Raw genomic sequence first — 21,097 nt, forward strand, 5'->3', positions numbered from 1 at the left:
GTAAGTGGATGCCTTAAGTTGTTTTTCTCAACGTTTATTTATTTTTGAGAGAGAGACAGAGACCGAGCACAGGTGGGGGAGGGGCAGAGAGAGGGAGACACAGAATCTGAAACCGGCTCCAGGCTCTGAGCTGTCAGCACAGAGCCCGATGTGGGGCTCAAACTCGGGAACAGCGAGATCCTGACCTAGGCTGAAGTCAGATGCTTCACCAACTGGGCCACCCAGGTGCCCCTTAATTTTTATTAATGTTTATTTTTAAGAGATAGAGGCAGAGCACAAGTGGAGGAGTGGCAGAGAGAGAGGTAAGTGGATGCCTTAAAAGACTTCTATTTATTCCACCCGTAATATATCTTTAATGCTGTATTTCGTGTATCTATACATTTAATGCTATATATATTCAGTGCTATATTGCATATATATTTTATAAATATATATTTAATGCTATATTGCATATTCTTCCTAACTTCTTTTCTGTAAGGGCTTAATCTTGCCACCCCTGGTCTTGCCAACCACACACCCTTCAAGAAGGTACTTCCCACAGTTGGTGAGGGATACATGTTAATAAAATAATCAAACTCAAACCAAAAAAAAATGGGGTTTCTTGTCCCCCCATCAAATTGGCAACATTATGTGGACTAATAATCATACAGAGTGTTGCCAAAGGCTGGTGGAATAAGTCAGTATAATCTTTCTAAAGGTAATATGTATCAAGAGCCCTCAAAAACGTACGTATGCTTTGACCCAGCAGTTTCAGGAAATGTTCACATAAAAATTAGTAGCAAGCACGCTCAGCATAGCATTTTCACAATAGAGAAAAATTAGCAACAACTTGTGCAAAAAAGCAAGTTGGAGAACTATATTGATATCATAAAGCATGATATCAAAATACATGTCTGGTAAAAGTATAAGGAAAAGCAAGGGGATTTTTAACATAATATGTAGGATGATGGTACATGATGCAGTGGGATAGAGACTCATAAGGACCTCCGCTTTCTTAAGTCAGAAGGCTGTGTGGTGTGTTCATACTATTACACTTGGTCTGCATCATCCAGCTACGCTGACAAACTGTGAGTCATCACAGCGAAGACTGATTTTCACTGGAGCCGACTTCCCGGCAGTTTGTAGGCGATCTCAGCTCCACAATCATCCAGGGGCCCAGATTCTTCCATCTTGCAAGTGTGAGACTCTGCAGCTGGGCTCCAGAAAGAGAGGGAGAGCCGCAGGGCCTGGGTCCCCTGTATCCTCTCTCCACCACCAGCATGGTCCCACCTGGCTGCCAGGACCCGGGAGAGGTGGGCGCAGCTGAAGAGGAATGGATTCTTCTAAGCATCTAGCCAGCATCTTCCACAACTGTTTGTTTGGGGTTTTTTTTGTATAATGTTTATTTGTTTTTGAGAGAGAGTGGGGGGTAGGGAGGGGCAGAGAAAGAGGGAGACACAGAATCTGAAGCAGGCTCCAGGCTCCAAGCTGTCTGCATCAAGTCCAAGGAGGGGCTCAAACCCACCAACCATGAGATCATGACCTGAGCTGAAATCAGAGGCTTAACTGACTGAATCACTCAGGCTCCCTTTTTTTTTTCTTTTTTCTTTTTTTTTTTCACAACATCTTATGCTAAGTTACACTCATTCTTTTGAATGTGTAGATTATTTTGTTATTTAACAATGAAAAACATGGCACAACCTGAGAGATCACAGGACAGAGCTTAAGAAAATGCATAGCACCCATATGGTAGGGCTACTATTTAATCATCAAGTGAAGAAGTAGGAGAATGTTTTAATGCCATGAAAAACTGGCGAAAAACAGGCTACAAAAGATTCCCATTTTGATCCTGGGTGTGTGTCGTGGAAGCAAGACGGCTAGAAAGCCTTGAGAACACATCCAACTGTTACCTTGGGGCAGTTGCCAGATTTTCCTTCTCCTTGGTGCTTTCCTTTTCTGTCTACACTTTCTGTACTGAGCACGTATTACTTTCGTAATTAGATTCAAAAATAGGCGTGCCTGGGTGGCTCAGTCGGTTAAGCGACCTACTTCAGCTCAGGTGATGATCTTAAGGTTTTGGGGGTTTGAGCCTCTTGTCAGGCTCTGTGCTGACAGTTCAGAGCCTGGAGTAGTTTTCAGATTCTGTGTCTTCCTCTCTCTGCCCCTCCCCTGCTCATGCTCTCTCCCTCTCTCAAAGAACAAAAGTATTTTTTTAAGATCTAAAAATAAAGCCATGGGTTTGGTTTCTTTTGAATGAAAATTACTAGCAGGGACCTTGTCAAGATGCGCCAAGCTGGGTGCCCTCCGGCGCCCCCTCGGCCCCGCCCCGCCCCTCCCCGCCCCCGGCCCCGTCCTGCAGCCGCCTCTGAGAGCCCCCAGGCCCTGAGCTCTGCCGGGTGGGTGCGGCCGGCCTACCTCCGGGTTCCTCCTGAGACCCCCCTCCGCTAGGCGCCGCCACGCCCCAATGTGCTCTGTTTAGTCCTCCCCCCACCCCTGTGTGCCTCCGTAGCTCCATTTCTTAGAATAGGAAACGGAGACATCGGGAGCTCCCAGGACCCCATCCGTGGGTTGATGACGCTGGGTCGCAGCAGCCAGGGACTGGCCCTGCCTCTCTCCCCTCAGCGTCATACTTCGGTCCCGCCTGGGCCCTGATCTCTCCAGGACAGGGTGCGCGCCAAGAACTATCCACCTGCGTCCTGTCTCCTAGAGCGCAAAGCCGGTGCCTTCGCCCCTGCCTGAGGGCGATGAGGCCTGGCTTTCAGAGGAGAGAGTGACAGGAGCAGGGGCAGAAGGCGGGAAGAGGGAGCTGAATTTCAAGGTCAGCGCGCCCAGCGCGTCCTACCAGGTTTGGGGGCTAATACAACGGGCAGAGACCTAGCCGAGAAGGGAATAAAGAGAGCCAGAATGCTGTAAGGTGGACATGAGACATGCCCTCCCCACGACTTCCCAGAACTGAGCTACTCCTTCGGAGCACTAGACCAACACACCATCCCTGCTCGGCTTCCAAGTCTCTGTGAGGGAGAGGAGACACCTGGAAGGAGGGTCCCTGGCTTTGCGGCTCCCCAGGGGAGCACAGAGAAGGCGCCCACAGAGGCCAGAGTACTTAGGCAAGTGCTCCCACAGAGGGCTTTTCCCCACTGGGCATATCCTGGCAGGGGGTAGCAAAGGACAGCATGGCCTTTGGGGACAGCCAGCCTGGCCCCAGGAGAGGGGAGCCCTCTGCTGATCCCAATCCCATCCCCCTCTTACTGTCGCCTTCATTGCTATCCCTCTCTGTACCTATATTCTAGGGCTCAGTCATAGAGGTCAGATGGAAGAGGTTCTAGACGCCTTTAGGACACCCCTGTCACATCTGAGAGGAGAAACTTGTCCTAAGGACACTCAAGTGGCCAGCAGGTTTTTAGGTACGAGTCCTCTGGCTAGAGGGCAGGATTTCTGCAATCTGTATCTTGGATCTCCTTGTGCATCCACACTGTCAACACTGGAAAGTTCTTCCTGACAATGACAGGCATGGAGTGGTGGAACTATTGCCTTGTCCTCCTTCGAGAGAAATCTGAGTTTCCTTGGAGAACCTGGTGAGAACCCAAGGAGTGATGGGCTTATGGTTGGGTACACACCTGGGGCAGGAGGCCTCAGGGCTGGTCCGGCATCATCTACCAGACCAGGAACACATGATTTGGGAAGCACTCTTGAGGTCCCACAAAACTGCTCTCTCTTCTCTTGGGTATTCCTCAGCAGCACCTGGATGCTGTTTCAGGACTGACCAGCACCTTTGGAGATGAGAATGAAACAGTGAGCTGCAATGGAGCACAGCAACCCTCATGCTCAGCCAACAGAGTGCCAGGAAGTAATTCAACCTTTTAGCTCCCAAGACTGAGTTGTGATGTTTTGCAACAGGGATCTGCAATATTAGAGAACTGGGTTAGAATTGTGTGTAGAGAATTGTGTTGGTTCACCAGAAGTCATCAACCCTTGTCACAGGAGCTTGAATTTTACCTTCAACTTTATAAATAACCTAATTATGTTGTAAATAACCAGCAAGACCTTAAGAGTGGAGCATTTTCTTTTTTTGTTTTTAATGTTTATTTATTTTTGAGAGAAAGAGGCAGAGAGAGAGAGAGAGAAGAGACAATCCCAAGCAGGATCTCCCTGCGCCCTCAGCGCAGAGCCAGGCACAGGGCTTGGGCACAGGGCTTGAACCCACGAACTGTGAGATCTTCCCCTAAGCAAAATCAGAAGTCTGATGCTCAACTGACTAAGGCACCCGGGAGCCCCAGCGCTCAGCATTTTCTTACTCTTGCCCCACACTAATAAAGTAGCCACTGGCACTGTGGAGGTGTCGCGCACTCGAGATGTGGCTTCTCCAAGTGGAGATTGTGCCAGGGAGTATAAAATGCACGCTGGATTTTGACGGTAATGTGGGAAAAAAAGTCAGCATTTTTTTTTAAATGTTTTTTTTTTTTTTTTTTTTGAAAGAGAGAGAGACAGCGAGAGAGAGAGGGCAAGCAGGGGAAGGGCAGAGAGTGGGAGGCACAGAATCCAAAGCAGGCTCCAGGCTCTGAGCTGTCAGCACAGAGCCTGACGCGGGGCTCGAACCCTCGAACCACGAGACCATGACCTGAGCTGAAGTCGGATGCCCAACCGGCTCCCCAGGAGCAACATTTCTTTTTACTAAACTTTCTATTGTTACATGTTGAAATGATAGTAGTTGGATTTACTGGGTTAAATACGAAAATAAATTTCACTTTTTTTCTTTGTAATGGAGCTACTGAAATTTTAATGTAACATATTTGGTTCCCGGTATGCTTTGATGGATGATGCTGGACTAGAATATCGATCTAAAGGCATCTAAAAGTACCAGGGGTGTGGTGGCCTTGGTGTTGTGATTTCCAGAGTCCAGAGAGAGAGAGATGAAAACAGCTCTCTCCAGCATTCCTGTTACTGATGAAAAGGGATGGAGTGACGCTCCTTCTCCCTCATTACACTCTTGGGACCTGCACAAGAACTCCCTCCCTTTACCTTTCTTCAGGGGTGGTGGAGGGGAGGCAGGTATGTTGATAATCATCCCTGCACCCACCACACCATTTTTAGGGGGGCTTTGTGGCCAGAAATGGAGCAGGATCTTTCCTGGACAGTGCAAGACAAACCAATCCAAAACAGAAACATTATGATAAAAAGTTGTGGGGGGTCAGGAGACAGCAAAAGAAATACCCAGAGTAATACGATTGCTTATAAGAGATTGCTTATAATTGATTGCTTATATAATTCATGGCTTATTCTGGGGTGCTCACCAATCTCATCTTAAATAAATGGTGAGGAAAAAAGATGGTTGCCCCAGGTTTTTCCTTCCTAGCTCTGACTGGCTCAAAATCCATTACTGAGCATCACTCGCCATTTTAAGACAAGGAGAACACTACGGTGACATGTGGGGTGGTGGTGTATGGGACATCCTTTGTCGTCTATCTTCACATAATCAAGGTCTGTCTGAAAGATGGAAAATACATGGAGAATGTATTCAAAGATCTTCTCCCCTACACCATGGGTCTCATCTGCTGACAGATGGACAAAGGGTTGGGTGGGAGTTCACTTTCTCTCCCACTGTGCTTCAGTTTTTCCTGCTCAAGGAAATGGAGCATGAGGGAGAACAGAGGACTTTAAACATTTGTTGAATATCCACAGTGGGCCTGGGACACGCCTGGTGTAAGCAACAGGTGGTATCATTCTTGTTTTATAGTTGAGGAAACAGACGCGATCATTTGAGTGACTGAAACTGAAGGCATTTGTCTGAAGACACACCTCTAACAAACAATAGACTCAGGACTTGAGCAAGGCTGTGGGTGCATCTTCAGAGCACGATACCACATCGCGTAGTTATGCCCATGTGGGTTGCCCTCACGTCTACTTTGTGCTCTCCTCTTTGGCATTCAAAGAAGATTAGAAGTTGAGAACTCAAACTATTAAGGCTGAGATGCTTGGCCAGTTGGGTGGAAAGCCTGGTGTAGGACAAGACAGGAGAAAGCTTGGCTGAGCTCCTTTCCTCTGGTGCCAGAGAAAACTTCTGGATCTGTGGTGCTGGTGACTGGGTCATGATTTCTCCCACGTCCTTAAATCTCCACTTTGCAAGGGATCTCCCTATGACCTTGGATCAAGGTCTGGGGACCATGGAAAAGGGATGGTAGCCCAGACTAAAAGTGTTTTCATTGACTGATTCATTTGAAAATGCCTAATTCACTTGTAAAAGTTAACTAATGGTGGGTAGCCCACCTCCCAACACCTTACGATGCAGAGCGCCCCCTTTGTGAGAAAGCAGGCTTCAGGGCCATCACTTCCTGCAGCTAGCTATTCCCCTCACCTGGGAACCAGGGACAGAAAACACAGCACCCCGGGCATAGCTGTTCTCCAGAACACCCATCAGGTGCACGCCCTGGCCATGCTTGCCTTCTGCACCTGCTGGCCTTACTGTGGAGTCTCTGTAAAGCTCTCACCTCCCCAGCCACCTTCTCTGAACATTTTCAGCTTCAAGTTTTCTCAACCAATCCTCCCTGCCATCTTCTATTTCAGCAATCACTCAGAATTTCTGTTCTTGTACGTTTTCACCGTGAAAGCCACTACAGGTTTTTTTGAGGTTCAGTGAAATTTGGGAGGAACAGATATAAGTTTGCACTCAGTTTGCATTTCTCAAGTCATGACCTTTGACTTGGAAATAAGGCTGCTTCCAGTTTACTGGGGGAAGTTTGATGACCTGATGAGGTATCCAGGTTAGGTGTGTAAATTAGCCTAGACTTCACCATGAGCAAGCTGCGTGACCTCTTTTGGCTTATTTCCTGTCCTGTTTTCAGACAAAATGCTTCTTTATAAACATCAGCTCAATTAATGATTCATCTAAAATGCAGCTTGCCCGTAGCAACTATATCCTTCCATAGATCTGTGACAGAAATACAGTTTCTGACCCCACAGAGCAGCATCGTTAAAATCAGCTACCTATGGAAAGCAGATCCAGGCCCTTTGGATAACTAACCTTAGTATCACCTGTGAGTTTAGCTCATTAATGCTTCTGCCTTTCCACTTCAGATAATTTTTTCCTTAGATAGATTTTTCAAATATGTTGGTGCACCAAACCTTCCTGAAATGTTCTTTGACAGCATCTAATTTCTGGGGCTCCTGAGGTTGAGTGGGTCACCCACCCCACTCCGCCCCACCCCCACCGGGCTGAAGCAGGACCTTCTGTACGCCCTTCTTCATTAGAAACATCATCTCCACCTGCTTTTCCCCTTCCCAGAAAAACAATCAAAGCACGTGCCCAAATTTATTTTTTATTTTGCATACATAGGAAACAGGACCCTATCAAAAGAGAACAGAAAAGCGAAAGAAGCCAAATGTTGCAGAGAGAACACAAGCACAGATTGGCTCCCGGTTTACTCCTAACCACTGACTCTCTAAGACATCAACACGCCAGGAGCTGGACTCACTCCGGGAGGGGGACACAGTCCACTGACGGCACAGAGGAAATGAGAATGGCCAGGAAATGTCACCACAAGTGGAATTTCTACACACAGTATGGGTGTTCACTGTAGCAGGGTTCTCATCCAGGTTCAAGGGAAAACGAAATTTTTCTTCACAAACACAGAATACAAAGCGGTTGAGCACTACCTAAATCATCCAGTCTCTGAGATCATTTGCTATCAAAAAAGATAAACAAAATTAAGTCATGGATATTTGGGTGCCTATTCAACTGCACCCGGATCCAATTCCAGGGGCATCTCTTACTGTGCTTATTAAAAAAAAAAAAAGTGAAGGGAGAAATTCAAACTAAAAGTGCAAAACGAATGACCTGGAGGAAGAGGAACCTTCTGGACCCCTGTGGTTGTCCTTGGTTGTAAACGGCAACGTTGTGCTTTGTTGTCTCACTTGAATCCAGGACTCCAGTGTGGGGAGGAACTGCAGTCCGGGACAGGAGTTCGGAGGTCACAGGAGGGTGGCTGAAAGACACCAGCAGCAGCATCTGTGTTTATAAACTGTGTTTCCAACGGTGTTCGTGTGGCTCCAAGCGTTTCCTGTGGAATCCCCTGGGAGGCTGGCAGACTCTCCATCTTTAGAGGGAAGGTAAGTCAGAGCCGTCGCTGCGGCCCCATCCCGATTTCACGCCCTCCCCTGATACAGAGATCCCAGTAGGAAAGGGACTCCTGGTCTGGGGGACTCAGCATCCACTGCAGCGGGATGTTCCCACGCTCAAGTTCAATGAGTAACAAAATTGCTTGAGTTCAATGCGTAACAATTTCGCAAGAGGCTCCAATTAGCTCATTACAAAAATAAGCCCCTGCCCCCCACCCTATCCCACTACTAAACACACACAGGGATCTACCCACCTTGGCTAGGCTGCTCTGCCTTCCTATACACAACCGGTCAGATCTCAATCTGGGTTTAAACGCACTGTCAGCATCACTAACTGCAGAGGAACAGGACCTCCCTGCATCCCGGTGACTAGGGCTACTGTTGGATCCCAGGGTGAGATCTGTTTCTTAGCCAGGATTTGCATTTCCAACCACATCTTCTATTCTAATGTTGATTTAGTTGTCAGTGAGATCTATTCTGTACTTTTTGAAAAGATCTTCCTGCAGTCCTGGGATTTTGCATTCCTCTTTTTTTTCCAGCAAGCTTTCCCCTTGTCAGACACACACTCCTGCTGAGATCAAACAAACCACTGCAGGGGCCTGCTGCCCCAGGCTCAAAACCGCCGGCCAGACCCTGCTGGGATTCCTCTCTCCCAGGGGTTGATGTGACTTCCCAGCCAGATGTGCCTCTCTGCTTTGCAAATGTCCATCACAACCCACTGCCGGGGCTGCCTCGGGGAAGGGTGTGGAGACCTCTGGTCATGACGAAGCCAGAGGGTGGCTGCCGGTCCGAGAAGACACTCTGAGTCTGACCTCAAAGGACAGGACTCTCTCTACAGGAGTGTCCGCAAACTCACTAAAAAACGGGGAAACATTTTATTTCTGCCAAGTCAGACCAAGAGCTCTGGGACATAAAATGCAATGTCCCAGTTTGAGGCAGAGAGAAATTCCTCATAAACTTAAGTAACTTTCCTTAGTCATTTTCAGGTAAGTGTAGACATCCAACTTGGCCGGATTCTGGATCCTGTCATCTTGAGGAAAAGAGCTCTTCCAGCCCTGGCTGTGCAGAAGGGCGGCCTCCCTCATTCTTAGGAAGTGAACGGAGATAGAAAGTGCTAAGAAGTTTCTTCTACACCACAAGTCTAACGGCTTCTTGAAGAGGAAGGCCCACAGGACGAGGGGCTCAAAGAGTGGAGCCTGTGGGGCCTCGTTTCCACGAGCTGCCTGCTGCGTGCCTGGGAGGAAGCTGTCAAGGCTAGCAGCGGTCCCTTCCGTGTGCTCACTTGTGTTCTCCTGCACACACCAGCCCTGCCTTGCCTCATCCTCCTTAGTCTCTTCCCCGAGGATCTAAGGTGTCAACCCTCGGGGACTGTCCACACTCTGCCAGAGCTCAGATTACATCAGAAACAGAAGTAACAGAGGAGACACGGGGTGAATTCAAATATCGGTCCTCCATGGAACACTTGAAAGGGGGCTGTGCTTGATTTGAAGGTATCAAAGAGGAATTTGCCCTTAGTGGCTCAGAAGACAATTCCTGGAAGCAAACGTTGCTGGGGACAGAGAGGTGGAGTGACAGTGCCCCTCCCTGTTCCCCTGTGAGGTCGCACAGGCAGGTGACCCTGCTACTTGGCCTTCACCACCTGTTCATATGGGGGCGGGGGTGTATTGCAGTAAGAAGGGGGCGGTGGGTAGGCTGTGCTTCCCTGGGGTGAGTTGGGTTGGGCCTGGAAAGCCATCGCCATAGCATTCCCGGCAGGATTCATCCCTGGTCCTCCAGGGTCCGTGTAATATGGCAGCCCCGGCTGCTGGGCCCCTGAAAAGACAGATGAGCGGATATGAGACAGCAGAAAAAAAACCCACTGCCCATCACGGCCAGGGCATGGCCAGGGCATGGCCAGGCTGAAGGGGCCATGGAGAACCACCACGCCAACAGTTCACTCGGCTGCCACATATGGAGGGCTAGCATGCCCAGATATGGGGATAGGTGACAAGCACGAGCCCCGCGTGAGTCCCTGGCCTCATGGCGCTCCTGCTGTCCTGGGGTGCAGATGGATGAAAGGGCACACACAGACTCACCAGGCTGGCTATGCAACAGGACAGACGGTAACGGGATCAGGCATGTTGGGGGTGGGTGGGCCTCCAGTGTCACTAAACCAGAGCCTGAGTGATAAACCAAGGAAGCCCTGCACAGAGCTGGGGAGGCATGTGCTAAAAACTTACCCGCAGACCGCCCCGTGCACACTTTAGAGTCAAGAAAGCCAGGCAAGTAAAGTAGGCCACCTTGCAACTATCTACCACAGGAGGACCCTGGTCTCCTGACTCCTGGCCAGAATTATCGCTGGCAGCTCCACAAACCCCTTGAGAACCCAGTTTGCTGAGGTACATTCTGAAGTGTGGTCTCCATTCCCTTCTGCTGGGTTAACATTTTATCAGGGTGGTGATTACCTGTCATCTGGGTGAGCCCAAGTTCATGGACAGGGAGGCAACCTATGGGAGCAGAAGCCGGAGGGGTGGGTGGATGCATCTACGGAATCTATTTGTCTTTGGCATTGCCGGAAGAGAAGCTCTCCAAGGGCAAGGCTACGGGATGCAGGCCTGGGTGCAGGACACGGTATTGTGGAGAGCGAAGAAGGAGACAAGAGGGAACAATCTGGACACGCTGTCTCAGATCGAGCCGAACTCTCATTTTAATGGGCAGAAATATTTGAGCTGCTGTTGTAGAGTCTATTTTTTAGATATGCTTACGCTGATCATGTTGATAACACTACAGAATACTGAATATATAAATAGAGAAAAAATGTGAGCTTTGGGTATGTCCTGGGCTAGGCTAATTTTGTGGGTAGACTCAGGTCTATTTGAGTTAGGCCTCATTTAAGCCATAAAGATACTGGGAGTGTCAGTGAAGTCATCCCTGTATGCATATTGATTGGGTAGGGCAACCCCCACCCTCCACCTTTCCCCATCCCCCACAAATCTGTCTTGCCACAGTTTAATTGAATAAAGGTCAGATTACTGGGAGGATGCCCAGGGTGTCAGCAGGAGAGCAATAAGTCACAAATGCCACCTTCATCAACTGCCACCTTATCTCACACCTGGATGGTCCAACAGACAGCACCTGCTTCTATCGGTACATATCCCACACGCTTGGGATGCATTTGTTTACAAGCCCGTGACCAGCCATGACCAAGAGTTTCCCAAGGATAGAGATTATGACTTATTTATCTCTGGATCCCTGTATATTTTATGCAAATAAAAAGTTACTTAAAGATTTTAAAAAGCCAAGCAACTGTTTTGGTTTGGAAAAGACCAGATGAAATTCTTTGACTATGAGAGCAGAAGAGGAGGAGAGAATGGGAGGCTATAGGAAGAAGAGAGCGTTCAGGGGAATGAGTGGTACAGGAGAAGGAGGGGGATACAGGGGAGAGGGTGCAGGGGAAAGTGAGAGTGTAGGAGAGAGGGTTCAGGGCAAGGAGAGGGTGTAGGGGAAAGAGAACGTTCATGGGAAAGAGAAGGGTCCAGGGGAAAGGGGTGCAGGGGAGAGGGTGCAGAGAAGGAGAGGGTGCAGGGGAAAGAGAGGGTGCAGGGGAAGGGTAAGGCCAATGAAAGCTTCATGCTGGGCCTGCTGGAGCTGAGGCAGCTTCCAGACTCCTGTGTAAAAGTGGGAATAAAAACATAGATTAGGTTACCCCCACCCAGGAAGAGTGCAGGGAGAGAGAAAAGATGGCTGAGAAGAGAACCATAGCAAAGACCAACGTTCAAGACAGAACAGAACACAAAGCATGGAAGGTGGAGGAGAAGGACACAAAGGAGACTGGGGACAAAGAGCGTCACCCAGTGAAGCCTGGGTTGGGTCATGGCAGCAAAGGGAAAGGAGAATCCTTAAGGAAGAAGTGACTGGTACTTGCCAATAGTGCCTCACAGAGGTCAAAATAAGAACTGCAAATTTTCAGTGGATATGGTTGGTATTTGGGATTTCTCATCAATAGGTAGTTTTAGCACAGTGACAGGCACGAACTGCAGTGGGGAAAAGGCTGTTCAGGGGACGGAAGGAGACGACTAGAGGAGGGGGTGGGTGGTAGCTGACAAGGAAGCAGGAAGAAGAAAGACGTATTTTTAAGGATGGGAAATGCTTGCAGTTGTTTGAAGGGTGTAGGGACACATTTACAGGAAAGAGAAAGGATTTCCAGGAAGAGCATAAGCTCAGTGAAGGCAGGGACCTCATAGGTCTGGTTCAACATTTGCAGCCCACTGCCTAGCAAAGAGCCTAGTGCACAAGAGGGCACGGGTTTGTTCTGTTGAATGTGCAAACAGACCTGTACAGGCAGCAGTTCTGAGAAGGAGCACAGGGGGACCCATGGTTGCGTGGGAAGGAGAAGTGGGGTGCTCCCAGCAGCAAACCTCTATATGCAGTGAACCTGGTGCTAGGTTATTTGAGCAGAGAGATTCCCAAATCCTCAGAGAAGAGATGGCCACAGATGGTAGCAAAATAGTGACAAGGAGTGACAGAGCCCACTGGCATGGAGTTCAATGTGAAAGGGACTTTACAAACAAGGGTGGAAGCCAGGTACCATCTCTTCACCCTATGCAGGTGGGACACGGGAGAAGAGAAATAGCCCTTCAGGACTGAAGGGTCGTGGCAGATGGTGCGGTCAGAGAAAGAAAACATACAGAGAATTCTGTGAAGAAGCTGGAGTTACAGGAAGACTGTTTCTACGCTAGTCGGAGAGGAAAGGATTCAGAGAGGTGAGTTAGACCATGTCAGCCTCATAGCTGCCCCTTCTGTTTCAAGCATCGAGCGTCTGCAATGCCAATGTCTATTACATTTGTATTACATGTATGTACACATGGGTATGCATACATGTTATATGGGTATGGTAGGGGGACAGTAAGGGGACAGAAACGGGATCCGATAGAATTTTATACATATTCTTGAGGACACGGAGGCTCAGGAAGATGAAGTAACTTGCCAAAGCCTCACAGCTGATATTTGGAAGCACCAGGATTGAACACAAGAATGTACTGGAAAGCCTAGTCTCTTTCTGCTGGGACAAGTGTCTCTCACAAGAGGGTGATGAACGGGGGGTTGGAAGTTCAGGCTAGAGAGGGATGGGAAAACCAGAGAAGACTAGTGACCTAACGGGCTTACATTGTGATCTCTATCCTCCAAATCAAGGGCTTGACTAAGAACTGTCATGACACAGGCTTCCCACCTGGGCTGCACTCTGATCCCTGGCACATCGTCTTGTCTCCAGAGAACTGAAGTCACTGCATTCTTTAATGCCATCATCTCTTCCCTCATTGAGAGTCTCAGCACGATTTGAGAAGGGACTCTAGATTCAGCAAAGGTGAGTAAGAATATCTTAAAGACATCAGTTGACAGCAGCTCATCCTAAGTTGAACCATCCCACCTATGCCGAAGGATGGTCTGGTGGCCAAGCCTTCTTAATTAACAGTGATCCTGTCACAAGTCAACTGAGCTGGGCCAATCTTTACTTGAGATGCAGAAGAACCTGGCTGGCAGCAGAGACTGGAGTGAACATGCAGGGAGAGGGGGAGATAGCCTCAGGAAGACCATGTGACCCACGAGATGTGGAAAGCTTACCAGCCCCAGGCTGTCCCAATTCCCAACAGCTTCCACGTGTCTTTGTAATTACCCCCACTTGGAGGTAGCCCTCACGAGTTCCAGGGCTCTTGCCAGCTTTCTCAGTTTAATCAGAGCCCATATCCTGACTTCCTACATCCATCTCCTCAAGGTTTAGGCAGGTCTCTCAAACCTGCCTAAAGAGCAGGCACGCAGTTCAACCTTTCCACTATGACTCAGACTTCCTATATTTATTCCCTCTCTTGGTCGAGGTCGCCATATTCCCCAGTTCACTCACGGGACTATAAGCTAAGTTCCCTTATGAGGGATAACAGACGCTCCATAATCAGGTTCTTACCTACCTCAGTCTTGTTTCTTATCACCCTGCCTTATTCTTCCCTTCCTAACAAGAGTCTGGTTGCTTGTATCCTGCTCACCTCTTCCCTGACCCTCACCAGAGAGCATCTCCTGGCTGTCCCACATGCAGAACACTCCTCCGTCTCCACACCACCCCGATCCTAGCCTCTTGTGCGGCTAAATCCCACTTGTCTTTCAAGTCTCAGACCAGAATCACCAACTCCAGGAAGCTCCATCTCACCGCCTGCCCCTCCCTTTCTGGCTGGATTAGGTACCCTGTCTTCTTTGCCTCCAGAGCAGTGTAATTTTCTGAGCCTCCTGCACATGAGGATAGGCTCATTCATCTTGGAACCCTCAGAGCCCAGAATGGCACTTGCCATGTGATTTTCCGTAAATGTGTGAGATGAACGGCTGAAGAGGGATGACTGGTGCCATAGCTCTGGACTTTGTCCCCACTCTGCTGTGCTGGGCACACTTGGCAGTTTCCTAAGAAACACTTATTTCTGATATGATAGAAAGAAAAGGCTGTCCCAGCTCCGCAAGCCTGCACCAACCCTGCCCATCACTCCTGAGGACAGAGGCATTCAATGATGACCTGAATTCCCTGTCACAGGCCATGGGGCTGCGTCGGGCTGTGTATCTGTGCATCAGGGCCACTCACACTGGAGGATAATAAGAAGCACTGGCAAGTGTGTCCTATGTATTTATTTATTTAAAAAAAACCCTTTTTTAATGTTTATTCACTTTTGAAAGTCAGAGCATGAGCGGGGGAGGGGCAGAGAGAGACGGAGACACAGAATCCAAAGCAGGCTCCAGGTTCTGAGCAGTCAGCACAGAGCCCAACACAGGGCTTGAACCACGAACCGTGAGATGGTGACCTAAGCCGAAGTCAGATGCTTAACCGACTGAGTCACTCAGGTGCCCAAGTGTGTCCAATTTAATTGGCATTTTTTATGTTAACAGTAATAGCTCCTGGATATTGCTGGGAATTAGGACGGGACTGAAATATTGGAGTTGGAGAGGCACTTGGAATATTAAAGAAATAGAACAGATAGAAGGTGGACAAATTATGTATTCGTCAGGAATATGAACCCTTGGGTGAAAACACTTGACAAACACATGGATGGAACATGCTGGAAAGAGTGTGGTGGAGGTGGAAGGGCAGCAGGAACAGAGGATAGACCCTCACTGAGCCGCTAAAGGCTCCCTGGCCGGGTAGCGACGCCAGCAGACATTTGCTAGATCTCTGCTCTTTTGGCTAAAAGAGTGAGTCCTGACAAGACACTGACTTGGTTGACCATTCAGGCTCCCATGGAGAAGAGAAACTGAGGAGACGGACTCAGTTCTGACTCATCTGCATAAGGGGCAAAAGGAACACTTCACTGCATGTGTGAAAACCAGAGAGAGAAGGCCAGGCAAGAACAGGTATGTGTCCACAGACTTGAGAGAGGTGATTTCAAAAACATTCCCCAAAATGTACTCGTGATTCTGTGGCACATAACTCTGGAACCCAAAGCTCTTTTGGCTAATCAGGGTCCTCTGAGGTTGATGGATTTTTCTATTTCTGTAAAAAACGTCATTGGGATTTTGAAAGGGTTTGCACAGACTCTGTAGAATGCTTTGGGTAGTACTGACATTTCAACAATATTAAGTCTTCCAATCCATGCACGTGGGATCAGTTTCCATTTATGTATGTCTTTTAAAATTTCCTGCAGCAATGTTTGTAGATTCCACTGTACAAGTCTTTCACCTCCTTGGTTAAACTTTCAATTATTTTATGTTTTACTGCTACTGTAAATGGAATTGTTTTTTTTTTTTAATTTCCTTGTCAGATCATTCATTGCTTATGTATAGAAATTTAACTGATTTTTGTGTTGACTTGTTTCCTGATACTTTGATGAATTCATTTATTATACCTAGAAGTTTTTTTTGTCAAATCTTTAGAATTTTCTTTTTTTTTTTTATTTTAGAGAGAAAGAGAGTGTGTGAGTGGGGAAGTGGGGCAGAGGGAGGGGGAGAGAGAGAGAGAGAGAGAGAGAGAGAGAGAGAGAATCTCCAGCAGGCTCCACACTCAGCATGGAGCCCAACCTGGGGCTCGATCCCATGAGCTGAGCAGTAATCAAGAGTCAGATACTTGACCAACTGAATCACCCATACCCAAATCTTTTGAATTTTCTGCATATGAGATCATATCATCTGCAGTTTTCTTTTCTTTATTATTATTTTATTATTATTTTTGTGTGTGTGGTGTCTTTGGTTTTGGTATTGGGGTAATGCTGGCCCTGTAGAATGTATTTGTAAGCTCTCTTTCCTCTTCCATTTTTTGGAATAGTTTGAGGATAGGTATTAAGTCTTCTTTAAATGTTTGGTAGAATTCACCTGTGAGTCCATCGGGTCCTAAGCTTTTATTTGTTGGGAGTTTTTTGATTGATAATTCAAATTCATTATTAGTAATTGGTCTGTTCAGATTTTCTATTTCTTTGTGACTCAGTTTTGGAAGATTATATGTTTCCAGGAATTTATTCATTTCTTCCAGGTTGTCCAATTTGTTGGCATATGATTTTTTGTAGTATTCTCTTATAACCCTTTGTATTTCTGTAATGTCAGTTGTTACTTCTCCTTTGTTTCTGATTTTATTTATTTGGGTCCTTTCTCTTTTTTTCTTGATGAATCTGGCTGAGGGTTTACCAATTTTATCTTTTCAAAAAAACTGGCTCTTGGTTTCCTTGATTTTTTTTCTATTGTTTTGATGAGGTAGTTTCCTTCTTTAAAAATTTTTTTTAATGTTTATTTATTTTTGAGAGGGGGAGAGGGGCAGAGACATAGGGAGACACAGAATCCGAAGCGGGCTCCAGGCTCTGAGCTGTCAGCACAGAGCCTGACACAGGGCTCGAACTCACGAACTGTGAGATCATGACTTGAGCCAAAGTCAGATGCTTAACTGACTGAGCCACCCAGGCACCCTGAGGTTATTTCTTTCTATTCCCCGTTTGTTGAGTGTATTTTATCATAAAATGGTGAATTTCATCAAATGCTTTTTCTGCATCAATTGAGATAATCATATTTTTTTTTTTTCCCTTCATTCTGTTGATGTGGTGTATTATACTGACTGATTTTTTATTAGTTGAACAATCTTTGCAATCCAGGAGTAAGTCCCATTTGGTCATTTAAAAATACTGCTGAATTCTCTCTGCTTGTATTTTGTCATGGGTTTTTTCATCAATGTCTACTGGGGACAATAATCACCTGTAATTTTTTCTTGTAGTGTCTTTGTCTGGCTTTGGTGTCAGGGTTATTAATGCTGGCCTCACAGAATGAGTTAGGAAGAGTTGCTTCCTCTCCAATTTTTGGGAAAGTTTGAGAGAGACTGTTACTGGTTTTTCCTTAAATTTTTGGTAAAAATCACAAGTGAAATCACCAGGTTCAGGGCTTTACTTTGTTGGGAATTTTCTGATTACTGACTCAATTTCCTTCGTAACTATAGGGCTATTCAAATTTTCTATTTGTTTGTGATTTAGTCTTGGTAGGTTGTGTGTTTCTGGAAATATGTTCTTTTTACCAAGCTAATCCTTTTTTTTTTTTTTTTTTTTTTGGTGTACAACTGTTCATGGCACTCTCTTATAATCCTTTAATGTCTATAGAAGGTAGAAATGTCCCTACTTTCATTTCTTTCCTCCCTCCCTCCCTTACTTTAAGTAGTCTTCATGCTCAGCACGGAGCCCAGTGAGGCGCTTGAACTCAGGACCTGAGATTAAGCTCTGAGATCAAGAGTTGCACACTTAATTGGCCAAGCCACACAGGCACTCCTACACTTTCATCTGATTTTAGTAATTTATGCCTTCTCTTTTTTCTTAGTCCATCTAGCTAAAGGTTTGTCAATTCTATTGATCTTTTTGAAGAACCAATTTTTTATTTATTTGTCCTTTTATTTTTCTTATTTCATTTAGCTGTTATTTTTATCATTTCCTTTTTTTCTGCTAGTTTTGTGTTTAGTCTGTTCTTCTTTGTCTAGTTCTGTAAGTTATAAATTTAGGTTGCTGAAGTCTTTCTCGCTTTTTAATCTGTGTATAGCTATAAAGTTTCTCTTCCCTTTAGCATCACTTTTGCTGACTCATAAGTTTTGCTGTGTTTTGTTTTTATTTTCATTTGTCTCTAAGTATTTTATAACTTCCCTTGTGATTTCTTCTTTGATCCACTGGTTGTTTAAAAGTGTGTTAATTTCACAATTTTGTGAATATTCCATTTTTCCTTTGGTTAGCAATTTCTAACTTCATCATGTTGTGGTCAGAAAAAATACTTTGTATGATATATATTTTGTTAATCTATTGAGACTTCATTTGCTGCCTAACATGCAGTCCACCCTGGAAAATGTTTCGTGTGTATGACTGTGTATTCTGTTGTCGGGTAGAGTATTCTGTATGTCTGCTAGATCTAGTTCATTTATTTTGTTCAAGTCCTCTATTTCCTTATCTTCTGTCTGATTTTTCTATCCGTTATTCTCCAACTATTATAGTACAACTGGCTATTTCTCCCTTCAATTCTGTCAGTTTTTGCTGTATTGAATTTTTTCTTAATATAGAATATCCTTTGTCTCTTAAGACTTTTTTTATTTAAATTTATTTTGCATGATATTAATATAGCCACCCCTGCTCTCTTTTAGGTACGGTTTGCATGGAATACATTTTCTTCCTTTCATTTTCAACCTGTTTGTGTCATTGGACCTGAAAAAGTCTCTGGTAGACAGCATATAGTTGGATCATGTGTTTTTATCCATTCTTCCAATCTCTTTTGATTGAAGGGTTTCATTCATTTGTATTTAAAGTATTCACTAATAAGGAAAGACTTCTGTTCATGCTATTTGTTTCCTATATGCCTTATAGTTTTTCTGTCCCTCATTTCTTCCATTACCATCTTTTTTTTGTTTTCAGTTGATTTTTTTGTAGTGAACTGCTTAATTCCTTTCTCATTTCCTTTTGTGTATATTGTATAGCTATTTCTTTGTGGTTACTATGGAGATTATATGAAACACTCTAATGTTAAAACACTGTAATTTGGGGGCGCCAGGGTGGCTCAGTCGACTGAGCATCTGACTTCAGCTCAGGTCATGATCTCATGGTTTATGAGCTCAAGCCCCGCATGAGGCTCTGTGCTGACAGCTCAGAGCCTGGAGCCCGCTTCAGATTCTGTGTCTCCCTCTCTTTCTACCCCTCTCCTGCTCTCACTCTGTTCCTCTCTCACAAAAAAAAAAAAAAAAAAAAAAAAAAAAAAAAAAAAAAAAACAACTTTAAAAAATTTTAAACACTGTGATTTGAATTTATACCAGCTTAATTTCAATAACATACACAAATTCTGCTCCTTTACAATTCTGTCCCTTCCCTTTCAATGGCTGATGTCACAAAATTACATCTTCATATGTGATGTACCCTAAAACATAAATAATTATTTATTTTAAATGCATTCATCTCTTTTTTTTAAATATGAAATTTATTGTCAAATTGGTTTCCATACAACACCCAGTGCTCATCTCAAAAGCTGCCCTCCTCAATACCCATCACCCACCCCCCATCAACTCTCAGTTTGTTCTCAGTTTTTAAGATTCTCTTATGCTTTGTCTCCCTCCCTCTCTAACCTCTTTTTTTTCTTCCCCTCCCCCACAGACTTCTGTTAAGTTTCTCAGGATCCACATAGGAGTGAAAACATATGGTATCTGTCTTTCTCTATATGACTTATTTCACTTAGCATAACACTCTCCAGTTCCATCCACATTGCTACAAAAGGCCACATTTCATTCTTTCTCATTGCCACATAGTATTCCATTGTGTATATAGACAATTTCTTTATACATTCATCAGTTGATGGACATTTAGGCTCTTTCCATAATTGCATTCATCTCTTAAATTATATAGAAAACAAAATTTTAAGTTACAAACTGATGTTACATTAATGTTAGTTTTTACACTAATAATCATTTTTTCTTTAAATTTATTAGTCTCTTAAACAGTGTAGAAAACAAAAAGTGCATTACAAACAATAGTTACAATAATACTTTTTTACAATTGCCAAGGCATTTACCTTTTCTGAGATGTTTATTTCTCCGTATGGCTTCGAGTTACTCTCTAGTGTGTTTTCATTTCACCTCGCAAGATTCCCTTGAGCATTTCTGGCAGCGCAAGTCTACTGGCTGCAAACGCCTTCAGCTTTTGTTTATTTGGCAACGTCTTAGTTTCTTCCTCACTTTTTTTTTAATTTTAATTTTTTAATGTTTATTTATTTTTGAAGGATACAGAGACAGAGGTGAGTGAGGGAGGGGCAGAGAGGGGGAGACACAGAATCTGAAGTGGGCTCCAGGCTCTGAGCTGTCAGCACAGAGCCTGACGTGGGGCTCCAACTCACGAGCCGTGAGATCATGACCTGAGCCGAAGTCGGACGCTTACCTGACTGAGCCACCCAGGAACCCCAGTTTCTTCCTCACTTCTGAAGGAAGGTTTTGCCCAGATACAGCGTTCTTGGTTGACAGATTTTTTTCTTTTAGCACTTGGAATATATTAGTTCATTGCCTTCTGGCCTCTATAGTTTCTGATAAGAAATCTGCTTATGAGCACTATCAACAATAGCCAAAGTATGGAAAGAGCCCAAATGTCCATCGATGGATGAATGGATAAAGAAGATATGGTACACACACACACACACACACACACACACACACACACAATGGAGTATTACTCGGCAATCAAAAAGAATGAAATCTTACCATTTGCAATTATGTGGATGGAACTAGAGGGTAGTAAGCTAAGTGAAATTTGTCAGAGAAAGACAAATATCATATGCTTTCACTCACATGAGGATATTAAGACACAGAACAGATGAACACAAGGGAAGGGAACCAAAAATAATATAAAAACAGGGAGGGGGACAAAATATAAGAGACTCTTAAATATGGAAAACAGAGGGTTACTGGAGGGGTTGTGGGAGGGGGGATGGGATAAATAGATAAGGGGCATTAAGGAATCAACTCCTGAAATCATTGTTGCACTATATGCTAACTTGGATGTAAATTAAAAAAAAAAAA

The 21,097-nt window shown here is 45.3% G+C and overlaps 1 protein-coding gene across 1 annotated transcript in view; it reads right to left on the reverse strand.

The window, feature by feature from the left end:
* Window positions 1–7,279: 7,279 nt before the first annotated feature.
* The window catches only part of VOPP1 (VOPP1 WW domain binding protein), a 110,213-nt gene continuing 96,395 nt past the window's right edge, over window positions 7,280–21,097 (reverse strand). The window contains exon 5 of the mRNA XM_019451044.2: window positions 7,280–9,903. Within this exon, the coding sequence (XP_019306589.1) occupies window positions 9,713–9,903 (191 nt within the window). The 3' untranslated portion in view covers window positions 7,280–9,712. The remainder of the gene's footprint in view (window positions 9,904–21,097) is intronic.

Source organism: Panthera pardus, unplaced genomic scaffold (genome assembly GCF_024362965.1).
Source record: "Panthera pardus isolate Hobbes unplaced genomic scaffold, ASM2436296v1 HiC_scaffold_8, whole genome shotgun sequence".
Taxonomy (NCBI): Eukaryota; Metazoa; Chordata; class Mammalia; order Carnivora; family Felidae; genus Panthera; species Panthera pardus.